Source organism: Accipiter gentilis, chromosome 19, assembly GCF_929443795.1.
Source record: "Accipiter gentilis chromosome 19, bAccGen1.1, whole genome shotgun sequence".
Classification (NCBI taxonomy): domain Eukaryota; kingdom Metazoa; phylum Chordata; class Aves; order Accipitriformes; family Accipitridae; genus Astur; species Astur gentilis.
This window is the reverse complement of record NC_064898.1, coordinates 14,009,886-14,026,192: the sequence shown is the minus strand read 5'-3', so window position 1 is coordinate 14,026,192 and position 16,307 is coordinate 14,009,886. Positions and strand designations below refer to the sequence as shown.

The window sequence follows — 16,307 nt, the reverse complement described above, 5'->3', positions numbered from 1 at the left end:
ACAAGAGGGAATGCAATTCTCGTAAACTGGAGAAAATGTGATATGCTTCTAGGCTACATCAAATCCTCTCTTTGACGAAGACAGTAAGAATATTTATTTTGGATAACACTACGAAAAAAGTGTTGTTGCGACTCAGCTAAGTTGATGATCAGTTGTCAATGGTTCTTTGCCTGTTGTCCACATGTGGACACCCATTAACCCTACGGGTTTTGGCAGAGAAGGAATTACATGTCTAACTCTACCGAGATGTCTGGTATTGTTAGATGTCAGAAGTTGTTAGAAGCTGTCTTTCAGACAGTCACTACTACTTCAGTTACACTGCAACTATCCTTAGTTTTTGCTTTTCAATTTTTGGGACCAGAAATTTACAATTGTTACTGAACTTTGTCATTAGAGATTCCAGAATGGTTCTTGCTGGGCCCTGGGAGCCTACCCACAGTCCCCTGCAGGGACTTCATTGGAACTCAGCCCACCAAGTCACCTGAACTGAGAAACACCTGAGATGACTGCATTTGAAGACTAGTTCCTCCAGGTTGTTTTCAACCTTTGCTATTAGACTGAATTTACTTTGGACAAACAACCACAGGTTTGAATCGCACAGAACAGCATGCATATAGATAATTTTCAGTCCCATTATAAAGTTAATTTAAATTGTCTGGGTACACAGGAAGGCAAATTCACTCTTTGCATAATGCCACTGAAGTCACTGGGATGGATTAATTTGACTTAGGGCCTGCAAAGTCCAGAGTAGCAGCTCTGCTACAATGATGTGCCCTGTGAATCCAAACATAATTTACTTGCCACAAAGTCCAGGCTGTCTTTGCTATAGCCTGTTAAATAAGATGGATATCTACCACCATCTGTCTTCTGGTACGCGTCCTGTGGTCTGCGGGTACGCAGAGGGCTTTACCTACCATTGCATGAACTGATGATATTTATTGTGCATGGAAGAAGCTAGCTGTTGGCTAGCAGCTGCTTACTATGCTACAACAACACTGTAAAATTTATAGACATTGAAAATGATGACTTGAAGTACATTTATTTCAATCACAGTTGAATTCCTGCCTAAAGGAAGTATGTAAACCAATAAAACTAAAAATAATTGGGTAACTTTAATAATCTACTTTTCAAAAGAAGTGTTAGAATAACTGAAGGGGTAAGTTTAACAGAAACAGTTTACTGGAGAGGCATGTATATGTCAACTTTGCAGCGACCAAGACTGCTTCCAAATTTTTCAAGTCTTGTGTTTGATAAAGTAAGGGAAGAGCTGGAATTATTTGTTCCAGAGATACTGAAGTACACTGACTGCAGTCCCGTGGCTTGGGTACTGTTCTGTATTAAAAAAAAGGCAAAAAAACCCAAACATGTATTTGAAGTCATTTCAAGCAAGCCTGACAACAGAAGCATCTGTTGAAAACAGTTCTCATTCTTTTAAATTATGTGTAACTCTATTCTCTCCTATCAAGCTCCTGAGGAAACTCATGAGGACTATGACATGCCATCATCCTATGAGATACTCTTGGGGCAGGGAGGTGGGGTTACCTCACCGGGATCAACACACATCCTATTCCCAACACAGTCTCCTCCATACTAAGTTTTGGCTGGTGACTAGAAAATTTACCTGCATGAAATAAAAGCACCTTGGTGCTTGCTTAATGCAACAATTGAATAATTTGAGGTTGAGTGATCAGCTACTAGATCAATTGGAACTGCTGGATTTTACGGTGTAAAGCCAAGTGTAATGGGGATTAATTTGTAACAGACAGAAATAAATTACCTAAAATCTGAGTCTTACTAAAGTACATTATCTAAAGCTGTGAAACCATCTGAACAGAAAAGCACGCAGCATATTTTTATGTGCAACTGCCAGTTAGCTTACTACTTCCATGCAGACCTCATTGGTGACCCAGTAAGGGATTCCCATGTTCTTAAGATCTTGAACTACAAATGGATTGGGCCAAGGCTGTGGGGGTGGGGTACTATAAGCCAAGATTTACTTCTGAAGCACCATTCAGGCAATAAAAATCTGTGTTGAGTGAAGGTCCTGAAGCAGAAGGTGCTGGTGACCTCCACTTGTTTTCACACAGGCATTCACAACTAGAGTTTTGCGACAGTGGATGGGACTTACCTAAGCAGTGGAGAGAAAGAAGTATTTTGAAAGCATGTTTTGCTGGCATATTTTAGACATCTAAAATTGTGCCCTAGAGTTTTCTATGTGTTTTCAGAAACTACAAGAGGAGCCTAGATGGCTTGCTGAGTTATCTGTGTCATGGGTATCTAAACCAGAAGAGACAAAATCACCAGACGTGGAATATTCATGGGCGGTTACAGGCAAACTTCAGACAGTGAAAGAATCGTAGGCTCTGTGGGAGTGATTTTCCCTTTATTTCCTCCCACTCTGATGCTAAGAAATCTTTCTTTGTCCAGCCAGGGCTTGGCTTTAACAGTCTTGATGGCACTACAGTCAATGGCCTCCTGTAGGGTCAGAGAGAAGACTCTGCTGAAGGGATGTAGCTCTATCAGGCAGATCAGTTTTCTCAAATAAAGTGCAAAGCAAAGTGTAAGGTCTGCTTCAGCGGGAGGAAACTCACAGCATTCTTAAATGATGCTGACAATGCGAGCACAAGGTCATTTCTAGGAGAAACATTTTCTTTTGAAAAACAGAACCGCCACCTCAGGAGAGATCATACATGCTCTAGCACAGCCACCCAAAGCAGTCTTGAATCCTTTACTACCAACATGATTTAATAGCAACCTGATACTGTACCTTCTTTTCTGTTTGCCAGAAAGACTTACTCATGATGTATGGTTTTTTTAAACAAATTACTCTGTCCGTGATTTCTTCTCCATTCAAAAGTGATTATGTTATGTGCCAGCTGCAGAGCCTCAGTTTACCATGATGAGATGGGGACTGAGTAATTGGGCTACAGACAGGATAGGCTTAGTGAGTGTCGTAACTGGAATATTTAGAAATGCAGTTCTCAAGAACAATCCAATAGCAATGCTTTGTGCTGTGAAGACATTAAACTCATGAAGTCCTGTGTTTTTTCTCTATTGAAGTGGATTACACCATTGGAGCTCTGGTATAGTTAATCAAAATCTTTTCTGGAAGCAAGAAAACACTCTCTTTGAGAAAGAATTAGCTTTTCTCTTTTATAAATTCCTCAGACTACTTATTCGAGCAAGTTTACATCAGTTAGTATCATCCTCCCCTGGCATAAATGAAGAAGTTGAGGAACTGAGTGTTGAACTGGCTTGACAAAGGTCGTGGGAAAGTAAATTTATTTGTAGAAATCCATTCACTAGCTGTGAGTGAGTAGGTTTTGCCTACAATCAAAAGTTTTTTGGACTGGTTGTCATATTATTTATGCCCTTTTTGACAAACCATGCAAACCTACCAGAATATACTCCCTGTTGTTTATAAAGCACAATGAAATACCAAAGTGATATAAAAGTGTTCATACATAAAAAATATTGCTATTAATATTGATAATGATTTATCTGCTGAACTGTACTTTGCATACTATATGATCTGATCTTTTTTAATTACTTTGATTAGAGGTCCATCGAATAAAGGAGCAAAGAGTAAACATCAAGAGCTGAATTGCAGAATATTGAAAAGGTTAAAACAAAATTAGATGCTACTAAAATACAGTTGCTTGGACACAGAAAGGACTGAAAGATTGTACCTTGTGATCCCTACTGCACTGTCACATTAAGGGTGGTGACAAGAACAGAAAGAGGAACAGGAGACTTGGGTTTTGCAACAATGGAAACAAGAGAACACATTAACTATGTTGAGCTACTCAAGGTCATATACACCAGGGAAGAGCAGTGTATCATATGGAATTCCCTGGCCTTCTCAGTGCCTGGAGTTTAAGGTACACTCCACAGCTTCACCTAACGTCTTTTTTGATGAGCTCCTAAAGTACAAGTGTTTTTCCAAACATAAAATTTTTAATTTATGACTTGTATTTTCCACAGGCCAAATTAAAATTTAAGCAGGAACATAAGCGCTTAGAAATATTATTCACACCAGGCATTTTCTAACGAATTAAAAAAAGTGTTAAATATTTACATGAAAACTGAGCAATTTTCAACATAGGGACAATTTCTACTGTTCTGTAAATGAGTACAGTTCCACATTATGTGGTCTATAATGTATTAATTATAATGTTCAGCTACAGACTTCAAGCTTGAGGGAAATCCCTAAGAGGCAAATGCAAGATTTCATTGGACTAAACTGCATTTTGGGACACTGCAGTCATGAGAACATGTTCTTAGTAAATTACATGATACGGCTGCTATAGCTGAAGTACTGCCAAGATCTTGATACTTATATTTGCATATTGTAAACTTTGAAGACATAATGCTGAAAATATATGCTTACCACAATGTACTAAAACATGGGATATGAACTTCTCTTTATCATAAAGCTCCTAGTTTATAAACAAGAATTTAATTGCCATGTGCACCATAAGATACAGTTTTTCTCATGTCTGGGGTAGATGCACTTAATGGGTATTTTATCCCTACCCACAGTTACACTAATGAAGAAGGAAAAAACGTCATCTTGCCACAGAATAAAGAAGAACCATATTCATCATCCCTGGGGGACAAGCTAGATTCTTCTGGAGGTAGGTTAGATCCTGCCCCTCTCAATGACTGGCCTCATCGGTTCAAGGACGTCCAAGCAGATGAGCATTTGTGATGGTTCACGGCTCTGCAGTGTACTGCAGTGCTCATTTCTGCCATGCTGGGACTTCTCACACTTCATTATAAACATTGCTAACAGCTACAGTGGCTTCTTTAGAGTAACTGGAGAGAAATGGTCGCTTCTACTATATGACTCACCTGAGATACTTGTCTACCTTAAGGTGAAACAAAATCATGCCTTTGACCATTTCTATCCACTGAATATAAAGTCTAGATGAGCTCAGATGCAGAAGTCTTCATGGCAGGCATCTAAAATCAAATGCACCTGTAGATCCCACTTCTAAAACCAGTAGGATTCATTGGCTTGGCCTGGCACTGCTCTAAAATAGGGTGAAATACAGCAGATTTTAACCTGGAATATCTGAATCTATATGTGAAACCCTGTAGCTCGTACTCAGGACCTGTTACTGTAATTCCTGAGTACCTTAAGCTTGCATTGCAGTATTACTCTCTAATATTTGCAGTCCTCCATGATGTATAAGGCTTCTTCCCAATAGTTAGGCATGATTCGGTTTCATCTAGAATAGTGGGAGAAACCCTTGGGCAAAGCTTTGTTGATTTGGTGATTTTCTTACTGCATTTTGTTCTGCTCAGAATTTCTTAAGCCCTCCTATATTTTTTAGTGAAATATGTTTGCATGAACAGAAAGGAGAATGTCTAATTAAGAAATATTCAGGGAAAAAAAATCTAAAGACAATACTTCATAGTAGGTCTGGTTTAGATGTGGAAGCTGCTGCTACAGAAACTGAATTGCTGAGCTCAAAACATTAACAAGACTTAAAGAAACAATTAAGTAGGTAGCAAGACTATTTTGTAATACTAATAATTCACAAAAAAGATCTGGAAACTCTTCCACATCAAAGCTATGTCAATCTTGTCTTATTAGAAATCAGGAGAACTATGTAGGATACAAATTATCTTTACCTACTACAGATGTTCTGAAACATCAGTCATAGTTAGTCACAGCTGACAAAATACTTGACCTTGAGTCTAATCAAGTATGAAAAGACCTTTGTTCCTTCTGCAAAATTTTGTTTGTACTAGGGTTGCTAGTAAATAAAAGTATTTTACCATATTTGTCTTGGTGTTATCTTCTAAGAAAGAGCAGCCAAAGGTTCCCAACAAAGGACCAATGTGTTCATACAATGCATCACAAAGGCATTTTGAGTCTGGTACATTTAATTTTTCTATCAGAATAATATATTTGGTATTGTGCTCATTTTAAATACAACATTGCTTGTCACACTACATTTGGCAATAGACCTCTTCAAATATATTTAACAAATTGTTCCATGAGTAATAACTACATATAAAATATCTTCATTGAATTAAAAAAATCCATATGTATTTTCTTCATGAAATACAATATATACATTACGATCTTATAGTTTTAAGGTAAGTCAAAATTTGGGCTTAAACAAATTCACAGTGTCCATTTTACCTCTGTAATAAAAATCTTCACTTTAAAAGTGCCTGGGTCTTGAACCATGTTTATGTATTTCCTTACTTGGGTTTATAGAGATTGAAGGTTTTCCCACCATCTAGCACTAGACCGCAGATCCATATTGCACATTACAATGACCTAAAAATAAAGACTTTTGATTACTGAAAGCGAACTTTGACTGTCCTTGTTACCTCAAGTTCTGACCAACAGATTTTGCGAAGAGCTTGCCAAAGGTGGAAGATCTGCTTTGAGCAGTATGGCCTCTAATGCGGTCATTGGACCTGTAGTACGTGCTCACTGCTTCAGGAAACCAGGCCCAAAAATACTCAAGTGGGAACTCAAAATCAGTGGCCAGTCCCGGCCAAGGGAGATGGGCAGGAACCATCCAGGCGCCGAAAGGCAGCGAAGTTAGCGCCACGCTGCCTTCCAGCCCGAGATCACCCCAACTGCCTTCGTTTTCCACACAACGGCTGACACAGAAACCGGAGTGTTTCTGGCAAAGACCAGCCAGTCGGGTCATCTCAGAGTCTGCAGTACGCCCTGTTGATTACCGCAGGAAATACTGCAGGTTATGAGGTAATGCTTTTTTGTGATCAAAGGCAAGTTAGGAAATTGGCTATTCTGTAGCTCATAGTTTTTCAGGCCAGCACACTGTGGTTTTGAATACAAACTGCTCTACTGTCTCTGACAGTCTCACTTTCCTTCTCCTCCCTCAAGGGAAGAAGCCTTAAAAGTTTCTAAACCCTGAGTTCATTACGCCTGAGGCCCACAGGACATGGATTGTCCCACAAGCTCCATTTGTAGATAAACTAATGGGCCAAGCAGAAGGCTGAGCAGTTCCCCCAAACCATGACAAACACCCTTGGGACAGGCCAACCTCCACACCGGCTTCCATTGCTCTCCCGGCAGGACACAGCCCCTTGCCTTCACCTGTCTCCACATGATTTCAAAACACAAGTCTAATAAACTCTTTTTTTTTCCCTGAAGATACACAGTGATTTCACCAATAGTTTTTTTTTAAAAAAGGACTATCAGTAGATTCAGCTAGAAACTAACCTAAACCCTTTAAAAAATAACTGCCAGCCTAAAAGGGAGAGGTGGAAACATTCTGATACATTCCACAATAAGTTTCACAAAGCTAATTTAAAAGCAAATACCGACAAGCCATTTTCAGCCTTGTTTCCTAAACAGACAAGGCTTCTATAGGTGTGTTATACATCTTGATGTTCCTGTTACAATTTTTCACAGCCCTTTCACTAATTTCAACCAATCTTAAAGAGGAGCAGGGATCCCCAATGTAATATATTCTTCTAACAGTCCCAGAATTGGTGATTGTCAGAAGAGTGAAATCCAAATTACTGTATTAACTGAAGGAAAAATCAGATGGAATTTAGCCTGTACCTATCTGGAGAGACAGAAACCAGCTGACTGTCCTGCAGAGACATATTAGCTACCAGTCACACAACTATCAGTGAGACATAGCACAGGCTACCTCTTCTCCAGTTTAACAGAAGGAGCCATAGAAGAATTATTGCAGTGGGCAGGGAGGAAGTGTTGGAGGCTTGTGCTGATGACATGGAGGGAAGATTCTTCATTGAAGGAGTCCTAGGGAATACAGCACAAGAGCTGAGCTTTCTCCAGTGGAAAAAAGGACAAGGGATGTAAATCCACAGAAGATGAGACTTCATGAATTTTTGGAACAACATGGTTTTGTTTGCTAAGGATAGATCTGAACAAAATTCAATGATTTAAACAAGTTTAGCTGTGGGGAAACACAGTCTCCAATGCATGATGTTCCCAGAATTCAGAGAGATGGTTTGCACCCAACATTTTAGTATCTTCCACCTTAAATAAACAAGTTACCAGCTTTACATTCAAACCCCTACCCTGCAGTTTGCAAGTTTTAGTTCAAGATATAAAAGCTGGAGAAGTTGGTAATTCTGGAACAGATTAGAACTTCAAGGATTAATTATTTTGGGTTAAAGAAGTTTTCTTCAGGCCTCAGCAATAGCTTTTCAATAAACTTGGTGAAAAATATTTCTTTCTTAATGCATTAACTCCCATTGGAAACTAGGCATCTTTCAGGATAGTCCAGTGGTGACAGGGATAAGTAGGGAAAAGTGTAATACAGTGCACTGAGTATTCTGATATCTACCTCTTCAAGGAAATGTTAAAATAAATTTTATATCCTGCACATTTTCAAGAAAGGCAGTTAGCTTTTTTTTTTTTGCTAGTTGGGAATGCTTGAAAAATTAAATATCTTTTGATATAAATATGTAAAAGCCTGGAATTTTCCTCTTTTGCTTCACTAAAATATATGTAAGAATGTCTACAAAAGGAAATTTGCAAAAATAACCACTTTATGTAGGAAAAATTTAGATTTATGCTTTTAATCTTTCATGACTGGGCTTATCAAGATTCCACTGGAATTCTAAAAGACACAAATTGAATATTAAAATGATCTCAAATTAACTCTTCTTCAGCAGGTAAAGAATAAATAAGTATCTTTACTCAAGTGGTATCTCCTCCCTACCATAGACCCAGAGGATTTGCCACTGTGGTTTTTCAATAAAGAATTGGAATGATTTAATTTCTGAATATCTTGTAGAAATGTGAGCTAGACTTGAGAAAAACAGAAATATGGCTTTAAGTGAATTGTTAATGTTCTGTTGCATTTCTTAAACATTTAGGTTATCTCTTGCTTTCTTCTTCCTTAGAGTCAATTGACAGTTTTTCCCCAAGTTTCCTTATAAGTTCTGCTAGATCTTCAGAATTTTGAGATTTTTCCTCAAGGAGTTCATACCGGAGACTTGAGATGTCCTGTTTAATTTCCTTCAGTTCACCTGTAACAGACATTAGAAGATGACACTATTAAGAAACAAAGGAAAAAACCCAGCATATCCAAATATCTCACAGTTATTATGGGTTTTCTCTGGATTTCTTTGTTGAAACAGAAAAAGTGGATGTTCTGCTGCCCCTTGGTGGCTTAGAGACAGGAATATGAAGATGCAGTTCAGGAATCAAACATATCTGAAGACAAAAGTGTGAGAGATCACATCAGTTCACAAAACTCAAATGATCCATTAGATGGACGCTGCTGTTCTGCTGTAAGAGATATCATAGAGTCATAGAATCATTTAGGTTGGAAAGGACCTTTAAGATCATTGGGTCCAACCATTAACCTAACACTGCCAAGTCCACCACTAAACCATGTCCCTAAGTGCCACATCTACACGTCTTTTAAATCCCTCCAGGGATGGTGACTCCACCACTTCCCTGGGCAGCCTGTTCCAATGCTTCAAAACCCTTTTGGTGAAGAATTTTTTTTCTAATATCCAACCTAAACCTCCCCTGGTGCAATTTGAGGCCATTTCCCCTTGTCCTGTTGCTTGTAACTTCAGAGAAGAGACTGACCCCCACCTCGCTACAACCTCCTTTCAGGTAGTTGTAGAGAGCGATCAGGTCTCCCCTCAGCCTCCTTTTCTCCAGGCTGAACAACCCCAGTTCCCTCAACCGCTCCTCATAAGACTTGTGCTCCAGACCCTTCACCACCTTCGTTGCCCTTCTCTGGACACACTCCAGCACCTCAATGTCTTTCCTGTAGTGAGGGGCCCAAAACTGAACACAGGACTCGAGGTGCGGCCTCACCAGTGCCGAGTACAGGGGAACAACCACCTCCCTGCTCCTGCTGGCCACCCTGTTTCTGATACAAGCCAGGATGCCGTTGGCCTTCTTGGCCACCTGGACACACTGCCGGCTCATATTCAGCCGGCTGTCGACCAGCACCCCCAGGTCCTTTTCTGTAGATCATGCAGATTGGAGGTGCCTGAGTCCTGGTCAGCCACAAGCCCTCTCACTGTCCAAAAGAGAGCGGTCATCTCCTTTTCCTGCTACACTAAGTGTCTTTCCGGCACCAGAGGGGTGCAAACAGACGAGAATATTACTGTGAAGTGCATTCACTAGTGTCCCCATATATGAATCCCCAGTAAGAACACATATCCACACAAGGAAGTATTCATAGAGGAGTGCTCCAAACCAGCTGCTGCACTAAGTGCAGTCTCACGACGGGAAATGTATGGGCATTACTAGAAGTAGCAACACTTTTCACAAGAAGTCATCAGATCAGTGATAGTTTCTGATGGAAGAGCAGAAACAGAAAGCCACATCTCTTCCTTCACTTCAATTTCATGGCAATTTTACATCTTGCACTTGTAAACATGTCAAGTGTTTTGGAAACATTTTTTTCAAGTGGCATATGTAACCAGTTTGATTAGTTTGTTTTGATTCTCTGATTAGAGATAAACATAAAATTCATCAACATACTCACCTTCATTGACTTCATCACTTTCCTTATCTATCTGAGCTTTCAGTACGTATCTTTTAATGAGACGCTTCATTATTTTCTGCAGAGAAGAAAGAAAAGAAGGAGTTTTCTTAGTTGGATTTTCTAGTATTGACTTTTCAAAATATGAGTTCTGTTACCTTCTGTTGTATTCAGACATTTCAGTGTAGGACTTGCCAGGTTAAAGGAATATAATGTAAAAATCTCTGCTTTCATCTACAGTAGATATTTAAACTTTATGATTCTGCACATATATGTACATGAAAGTTAGAAAACCAAACACATCTTAAAAATGTTATCATTCACGAAGCTTAACCTACTACTGGAGTCTATGTGATTAATACGGTTGCAGCTTTGGTCTCCATGTAGGTGAAACCATGTAGCCTTTATTGCCACCAGAAGATGATAATGACCCTGATTAGCAGTACTAATTGCTAAACCCTTTTGCCATCAGTTTATTTTAATCTATTTTTATATTATTTTTTATAAGTTATCTTCCCCCAAGGAGAGGCTTAGAGAAGATGGGACCCACAATTCTAGGAGTCATTTAAGCATCTCAGCTGGGTCTCATATAACCAAATACAGGTATTTTCTAATGTAAATATACATATCTGTGGCAGTCACCTTTAATTCCCTCTATGGATAGAAAAAGCAAATGAGAGCACAGTTCCTCTCAGACAACCAAAACTGATCAAATAAATCACACCATTACAATGACTATCATCTCTGCTAATAATAAGGGGAACCTAGGCCAGGAAATTTAGATGTCAATTTTACCTTTCCAGGAAAAATGAATTCCGCCCCGGATTCTCCCATTAGTTTAAATTACTTGAACAAGAACAACATATCTAATTACCTTTGAGGATCTATCTTTCTATCTCTGGGTTTAATATTTTCATATGGTGTAACCCATGACAAGACAATACTTTTTGTTTTTCACTACGAGATATAAAATATAGATAGGTGTCTGCTTTTATCTCCACAGTAATAGACCTGACCAGAGGTGGTTGTGAGGTGAATTGTCCCAGATTAGTGGTTCCAGACCATCACTACAGTCACGCTTGCAAGGTCAGCAGCTGTACTGTTTATTCTAATAATCCGAGAATGTTTCAAATACAAAGCCACATATCCTCATGTTTATGGGATGAATTTGTAATCCTAATATCTGTCACCGCATCATAATGAAATTGGCTGTGAAAAAGGGAGATTTTAGAATAGACTTCTGCAGACACTGTATAATGCAAGAATGGAGCAGAGCTAGCCTGCCCAAGGGGAAAACTTTCTTCTGTTTTGTGGTTAAAAAAGGTATACTTGTTTTCTCTACCATTTTGCATTCAGATGTTCTTGTTGCATTGCCCAGGCAGCTCTTGCTTCTTCCTTTCCACCTGCTTTGTAGTCTTACAGGAAGAAAAGGAGCAGCCTCTGGACCAGCATAGCTGAGCTTTAAGTGGACTGTGCTGGGTCTTTTTATACTTAACTGCACAAAGGCTCATTGCAGTTGTTTAGGAGGCAAAGAATAAACAGACTGTATTGATAGCATAAAGGCTGAAAGATATTTGCAGTGCTTAAGGTATTAGTATATGGAGGTGTGGCACAATAAGCTGAGCTGTTTCAGCAGATGGAACAGGAAGATTTGGGGTTTCTTTTTGGCTTTCTTAACTCACACTGTGTAGTTGAGGACTCAACCTGTCTCTAAAACTAAAAGCATTTTTCAAGCGCTTTACAATATTGTACTATAAGGGTAGCATGAGAGAAAACCACCCTCAGATTGTACTGCAAATACCTAAATCATTGCATTTATGTCTGATATATATGAAGTCTGTGGATTTATTCTTGATTCATGCTGTTTAACATAAATTCAAAACTGTCCTCATGTTGTCAGTCTGCTAGTTCTACTACTTCTTGATTTTGTTTAAAAATAAACTGGTTTTTACCTGGTATTGCCTTGGAGGATTGTTTAAACTGTTTAAGTGGATTTCATCTGAGCTTCTTATACTTGATTGCTGCCTTTGACCAAGCTGAAATGGAAACATTATTTACAGTACAAAATAAATAGAAGAACAATATGGTTAAATTACCTCATGCATATATCGTATGACAGAACATTAACTGTTAAGCTCAATTCGCTTTGTGGTAACTTAAGTTACTGTCGTAAAGTCCTCTTTATGTGCAGAATTTCATCACAAGAGTTGAAACAAACCTTTCCAGACCGTGACGTCGGAAGGTGAGAACTGGCAGGTTTTCTCCCTTTATTCTGCCTCTCACCTGCTCCTAACATGCCCAAGGGACCCGAGCTGAGCAGCCGCCTCCCCACAGGCTTTCCCTTCCTCCTCAGGTACACAGGAGGGGGATCTGCGCCAGGAGGAAGGCAGCACTGGGGCGGCACAGCTTGGTAGGCAAGGGATGAGCGAAAGTCAGGGCCGGGTGTGGGAGAAGCCAAGGAAGAAGGAGAGGTGGCAGCATTACCCCTTTCCTTCTGTTCATAGCGCTTGCCCGTAACTAACGTGACCTCCACCACCACTAAACACATGTGCCGTTTGCTTCTGCCCTCACTTGCACTTATGGCTGAATGTAATCTGTTACGCAGTTTATGCCACGGACCACAAAATTATCAGCTGACATTTCTGAGTAGCATCTTCTTTACTACATGTGCTGAAAGGAAAGGGCATCAGTCCCTGATGAAACACGGAGGATGCAATTTGCGGGCTTCATTACCGATTTACGTCTTTGACAAGGACTAAGGCATCACAAAACGGTGAACTGAGACTAAAGCTGAATGACTAGGCTGCAGTAAGAATGAACAGCAACTGTCAAAATGAAATGAATGATATTCCTTTAGATTAATAATGGGGCCAGTGCAATGAGTAGTAGTGCAAGAAATAAAAAAAAAAAAAGTGATATATAAATCATGATTGAGCTGGATGAGGAATAAGTGCGACTGTCACTAAAAAGTCAGTTCTCTCTAATTATACATGGTGCAATACAATTTTTACTGTTTTAAAGCACAGGGCTATCATTGCAGTGTCTCAGATCCTGTGGGATCACACTGTACTTCCAGTGGAGGTTCTCCATGTTGGCTATCTCTGTGTCTTAATGCATCAAGTACCTACAGATAAGCAAACTGGGACACTCTGAGGACTGGTAAGTAATATGTCGGATACGCTGGGATATAGTGTGATGAGGAGGAAGGCAGGGGAGGGTTAGGTGCTTATGCAGCTGTACAGGCACGTCACACATCAAGGGAGCCTGCAACACAATGCCTGACGTTAATGAAGGCCAAAGCCTTCGTATAGCCATTTCTCCTGCAACTGAAATCACTATAACCTCTTGAGGTATAATGGGAAATTCCCATGGTTGAACCTTGATAATAAATGGAAGTAGGAATATGGAACATGTGATAAATATTCACCAGATGTCAATTAGAAAATGACAAAAACATCTCAGCAGAGAGCTTTATTGGGGCTTTGTTCTAACATACATGTACTAACACAAAGGCTAAAATAAAAAACTTGGGAATTGTATAGGTATAAAAAGGCTGAATGAGGCATCAGATTCAGTTGTTTAACCAGCAATGAGGTCATCAATTAAAATTCTGAATGCTCCCAGCTGCTGCAGAGCTTGTTACTTAAAAGTCTTCTAGTTTTCTAGCATTCCATATAACTTTATATTCACTTTAACAGTAAAGCAAATAAGTCTTCATGAATCTGCAAACAGGGAATAATTTCAATATTTTTAGATTTTGTTTAGCATTTCATAGAATCATAGAATGGTTTGTGTTGGAAGGGACCTTTAAAGATCATGTAGTCCAACACCCCCTACCATAGGCAGGGACATCTTTCACTAGATCAGGTTTGTAATTTGATATTTTTTCCTGAAGAAAAGATTACGCTTATTGGTAAAAAATATTAACTTGCAATTAGTGTAAAGTTTACACTTAATTTGAAATTTCTTTTTGTTCTTTAGAAAGATTCACAATATCTATATACACATACTTTTAAAAACATTATATATCTATTGACAATATGTTTATTTAACTAAGCAAAAATAATGATACAAGACATAAAGTAATATATAAATATATATATATAAATAATTAACATTTATCTCTAACATATTAACCTTAATTTGGATGGAAATTGAATTAAAGATGTATAAAAAGGGCGACTTATTGTTGCTCTTTCTTGCTTGAATAAAGCTACCTTAAATGTTTTGAATATATATTAGAAAACATAAGTTTATCTAAACATTTTAACTTAAACTGTGTACCTGATTTATGATAAAAAATAGTGCCTAGTGAGTTTACACGAATGTGTAATCACTATCTCTTTCAGGATTTTAGAACTAATAATACTCTCTTGGGCCTTACCTTTATTACTAGATTAAAAGAGAAAAACAATCTTCCTGCTTTTTCAGCTCCTGGTTTCCTAATGTACAATTTTTGGAAATAATGTAGTAGAATAAGAGTATACTTCCTCTGCAGAGGCAGAGGAAAGTTGCCCTGGCCAAAGCTGCTCTAGCGGTGAGCTTGAGCTCCAGCTGTGTGGTTGGTGTCCCAGCCCTTCTGGATCTCTGACTCCTTCTGCAGCAGATACCATTCATGATCCTGTTACTTACCAGTTTACATATAATCTACAAATGCATTTAATTTTATTATGTATTTTTTCATATTTATTAAGCATTTTATTATGTATTTTAAATGTAATCTGTCATGCCAATTAGCAGCTTCAAATTTATGTTACATTGGTTCACTTCAAAAGTTAATCCAACACTTAACTAAAACTTGATTTTCACTTGAAATAGCAAAATCGGTAATACATGGTGAAATAAGTGAGATGCTGCAAACTTGTAAAACCAGACACACCGTAACACCTTTATCTTAATTGTGACCCTTCAGCACTCTGCATTTTTTGAACACTACAATGTGCTTTTAATTAGTTACCGACTACACCTTGAAAGTTGGCAGGTAAATCAGAAGTGTGTAACTTCATTAAATCTGCTTATATGTGTCATGGTTTAACCCCAGCCAGCAACTAAGCACCACACAGCCACTCACTCCCTCCCCCCACCCAAAAAGGGTCAGGGAGAAAATCGGGAAAAGAAGTAAAACTCATGCATTGAGGTAAAACGGTTTAATAGAATATAAAAAGAAGAAACTAATAATGATAATGATAACACTAATAAAATGACAACAGTAGTAATAAAAGGATTGGAACGTACGAATGATGCGCAGTGCAATTTCTCACCACCTGCCGATTGATGCCCAGTTAGTCCCCCAGCAGCGATCCCCCTGGGCCCACTCCCCCCAGTTTGTATACTGGGCATGACGTCACACGATATGGAACACCCCTTTGGCCAGTTTGGGTCAGCTGCCCTGGCTGTGTCCTGTGCCAACTTCTTGTACCCCTCCACCTTTCCTGCTGGCTGGGCATGAGAAGCTGAAAAATCCTTGACTTTAGTCTAAACACTACTGAGCAACAACTGAAAACATCAGTGTGTTATCAACATTCTTCGCATACTGAACTCAAAACATAGCACCGTACCAGCTACTAGGAAGACAACTCTGTCCCAGCTGAAACCAGGACAATGTGTAACAGTAACAGGGCAGAACATCTACTGTACGTTGCTGAATGACCACTTGGTGGCAGAGATTGCCAAGATTTCATTATAACTTCATTTTTACACAAAATTTTTAAACCCTCTTTAAGCTTCACACCTACAGCTTTCTCCTCTCCCCAAAATTACTACTAAAGTCAGCCTGTCACATTAATGACTGAACTAGAATTCATATTTTTAAGTTAATATCTA

General features: G+C 38.9%; 1 protein-coding gene across 2 annotated transcripts in view; it reads right to left on the bottom strand.

The window, feature by feature from the left end:
- Nucleotides 1–8,426: 8,426 nt before the first annotated feature.
- TRPC6 (transient receptor potential cation channel subfamily C member 6) overlaps nucleotides 8,427–16,307 on the bottom strand; it is a 105,103-nt gene continuing 97,222 nt past the window's right edge. For both annotated transcript variants that reach the window (XM_049823138.1, XM_049823139.1), the window contains 3 exons: nucleotides 12,437–12,520; nucleotides 10,488–10,563; nucleotides 8,427–9,003 (listed from right to left, as the gene is read on the bottom strand). In XM_049823138.1, coding sequence (XP_049679095.1) covers nucleotides 8,852–9,003; nucleotides 10,488–10,563; nucleotides 12,437–12,520 — 312 coding nt within the window. In that variant the 3' untranslated portion in view covers nucleotides 8,427–8,851. The remainder of the gene's footprint in view (nucleotides 9,004–10,487; nucleotides 10,564–12,436; nucleotides 12,521–16,307) is intronic.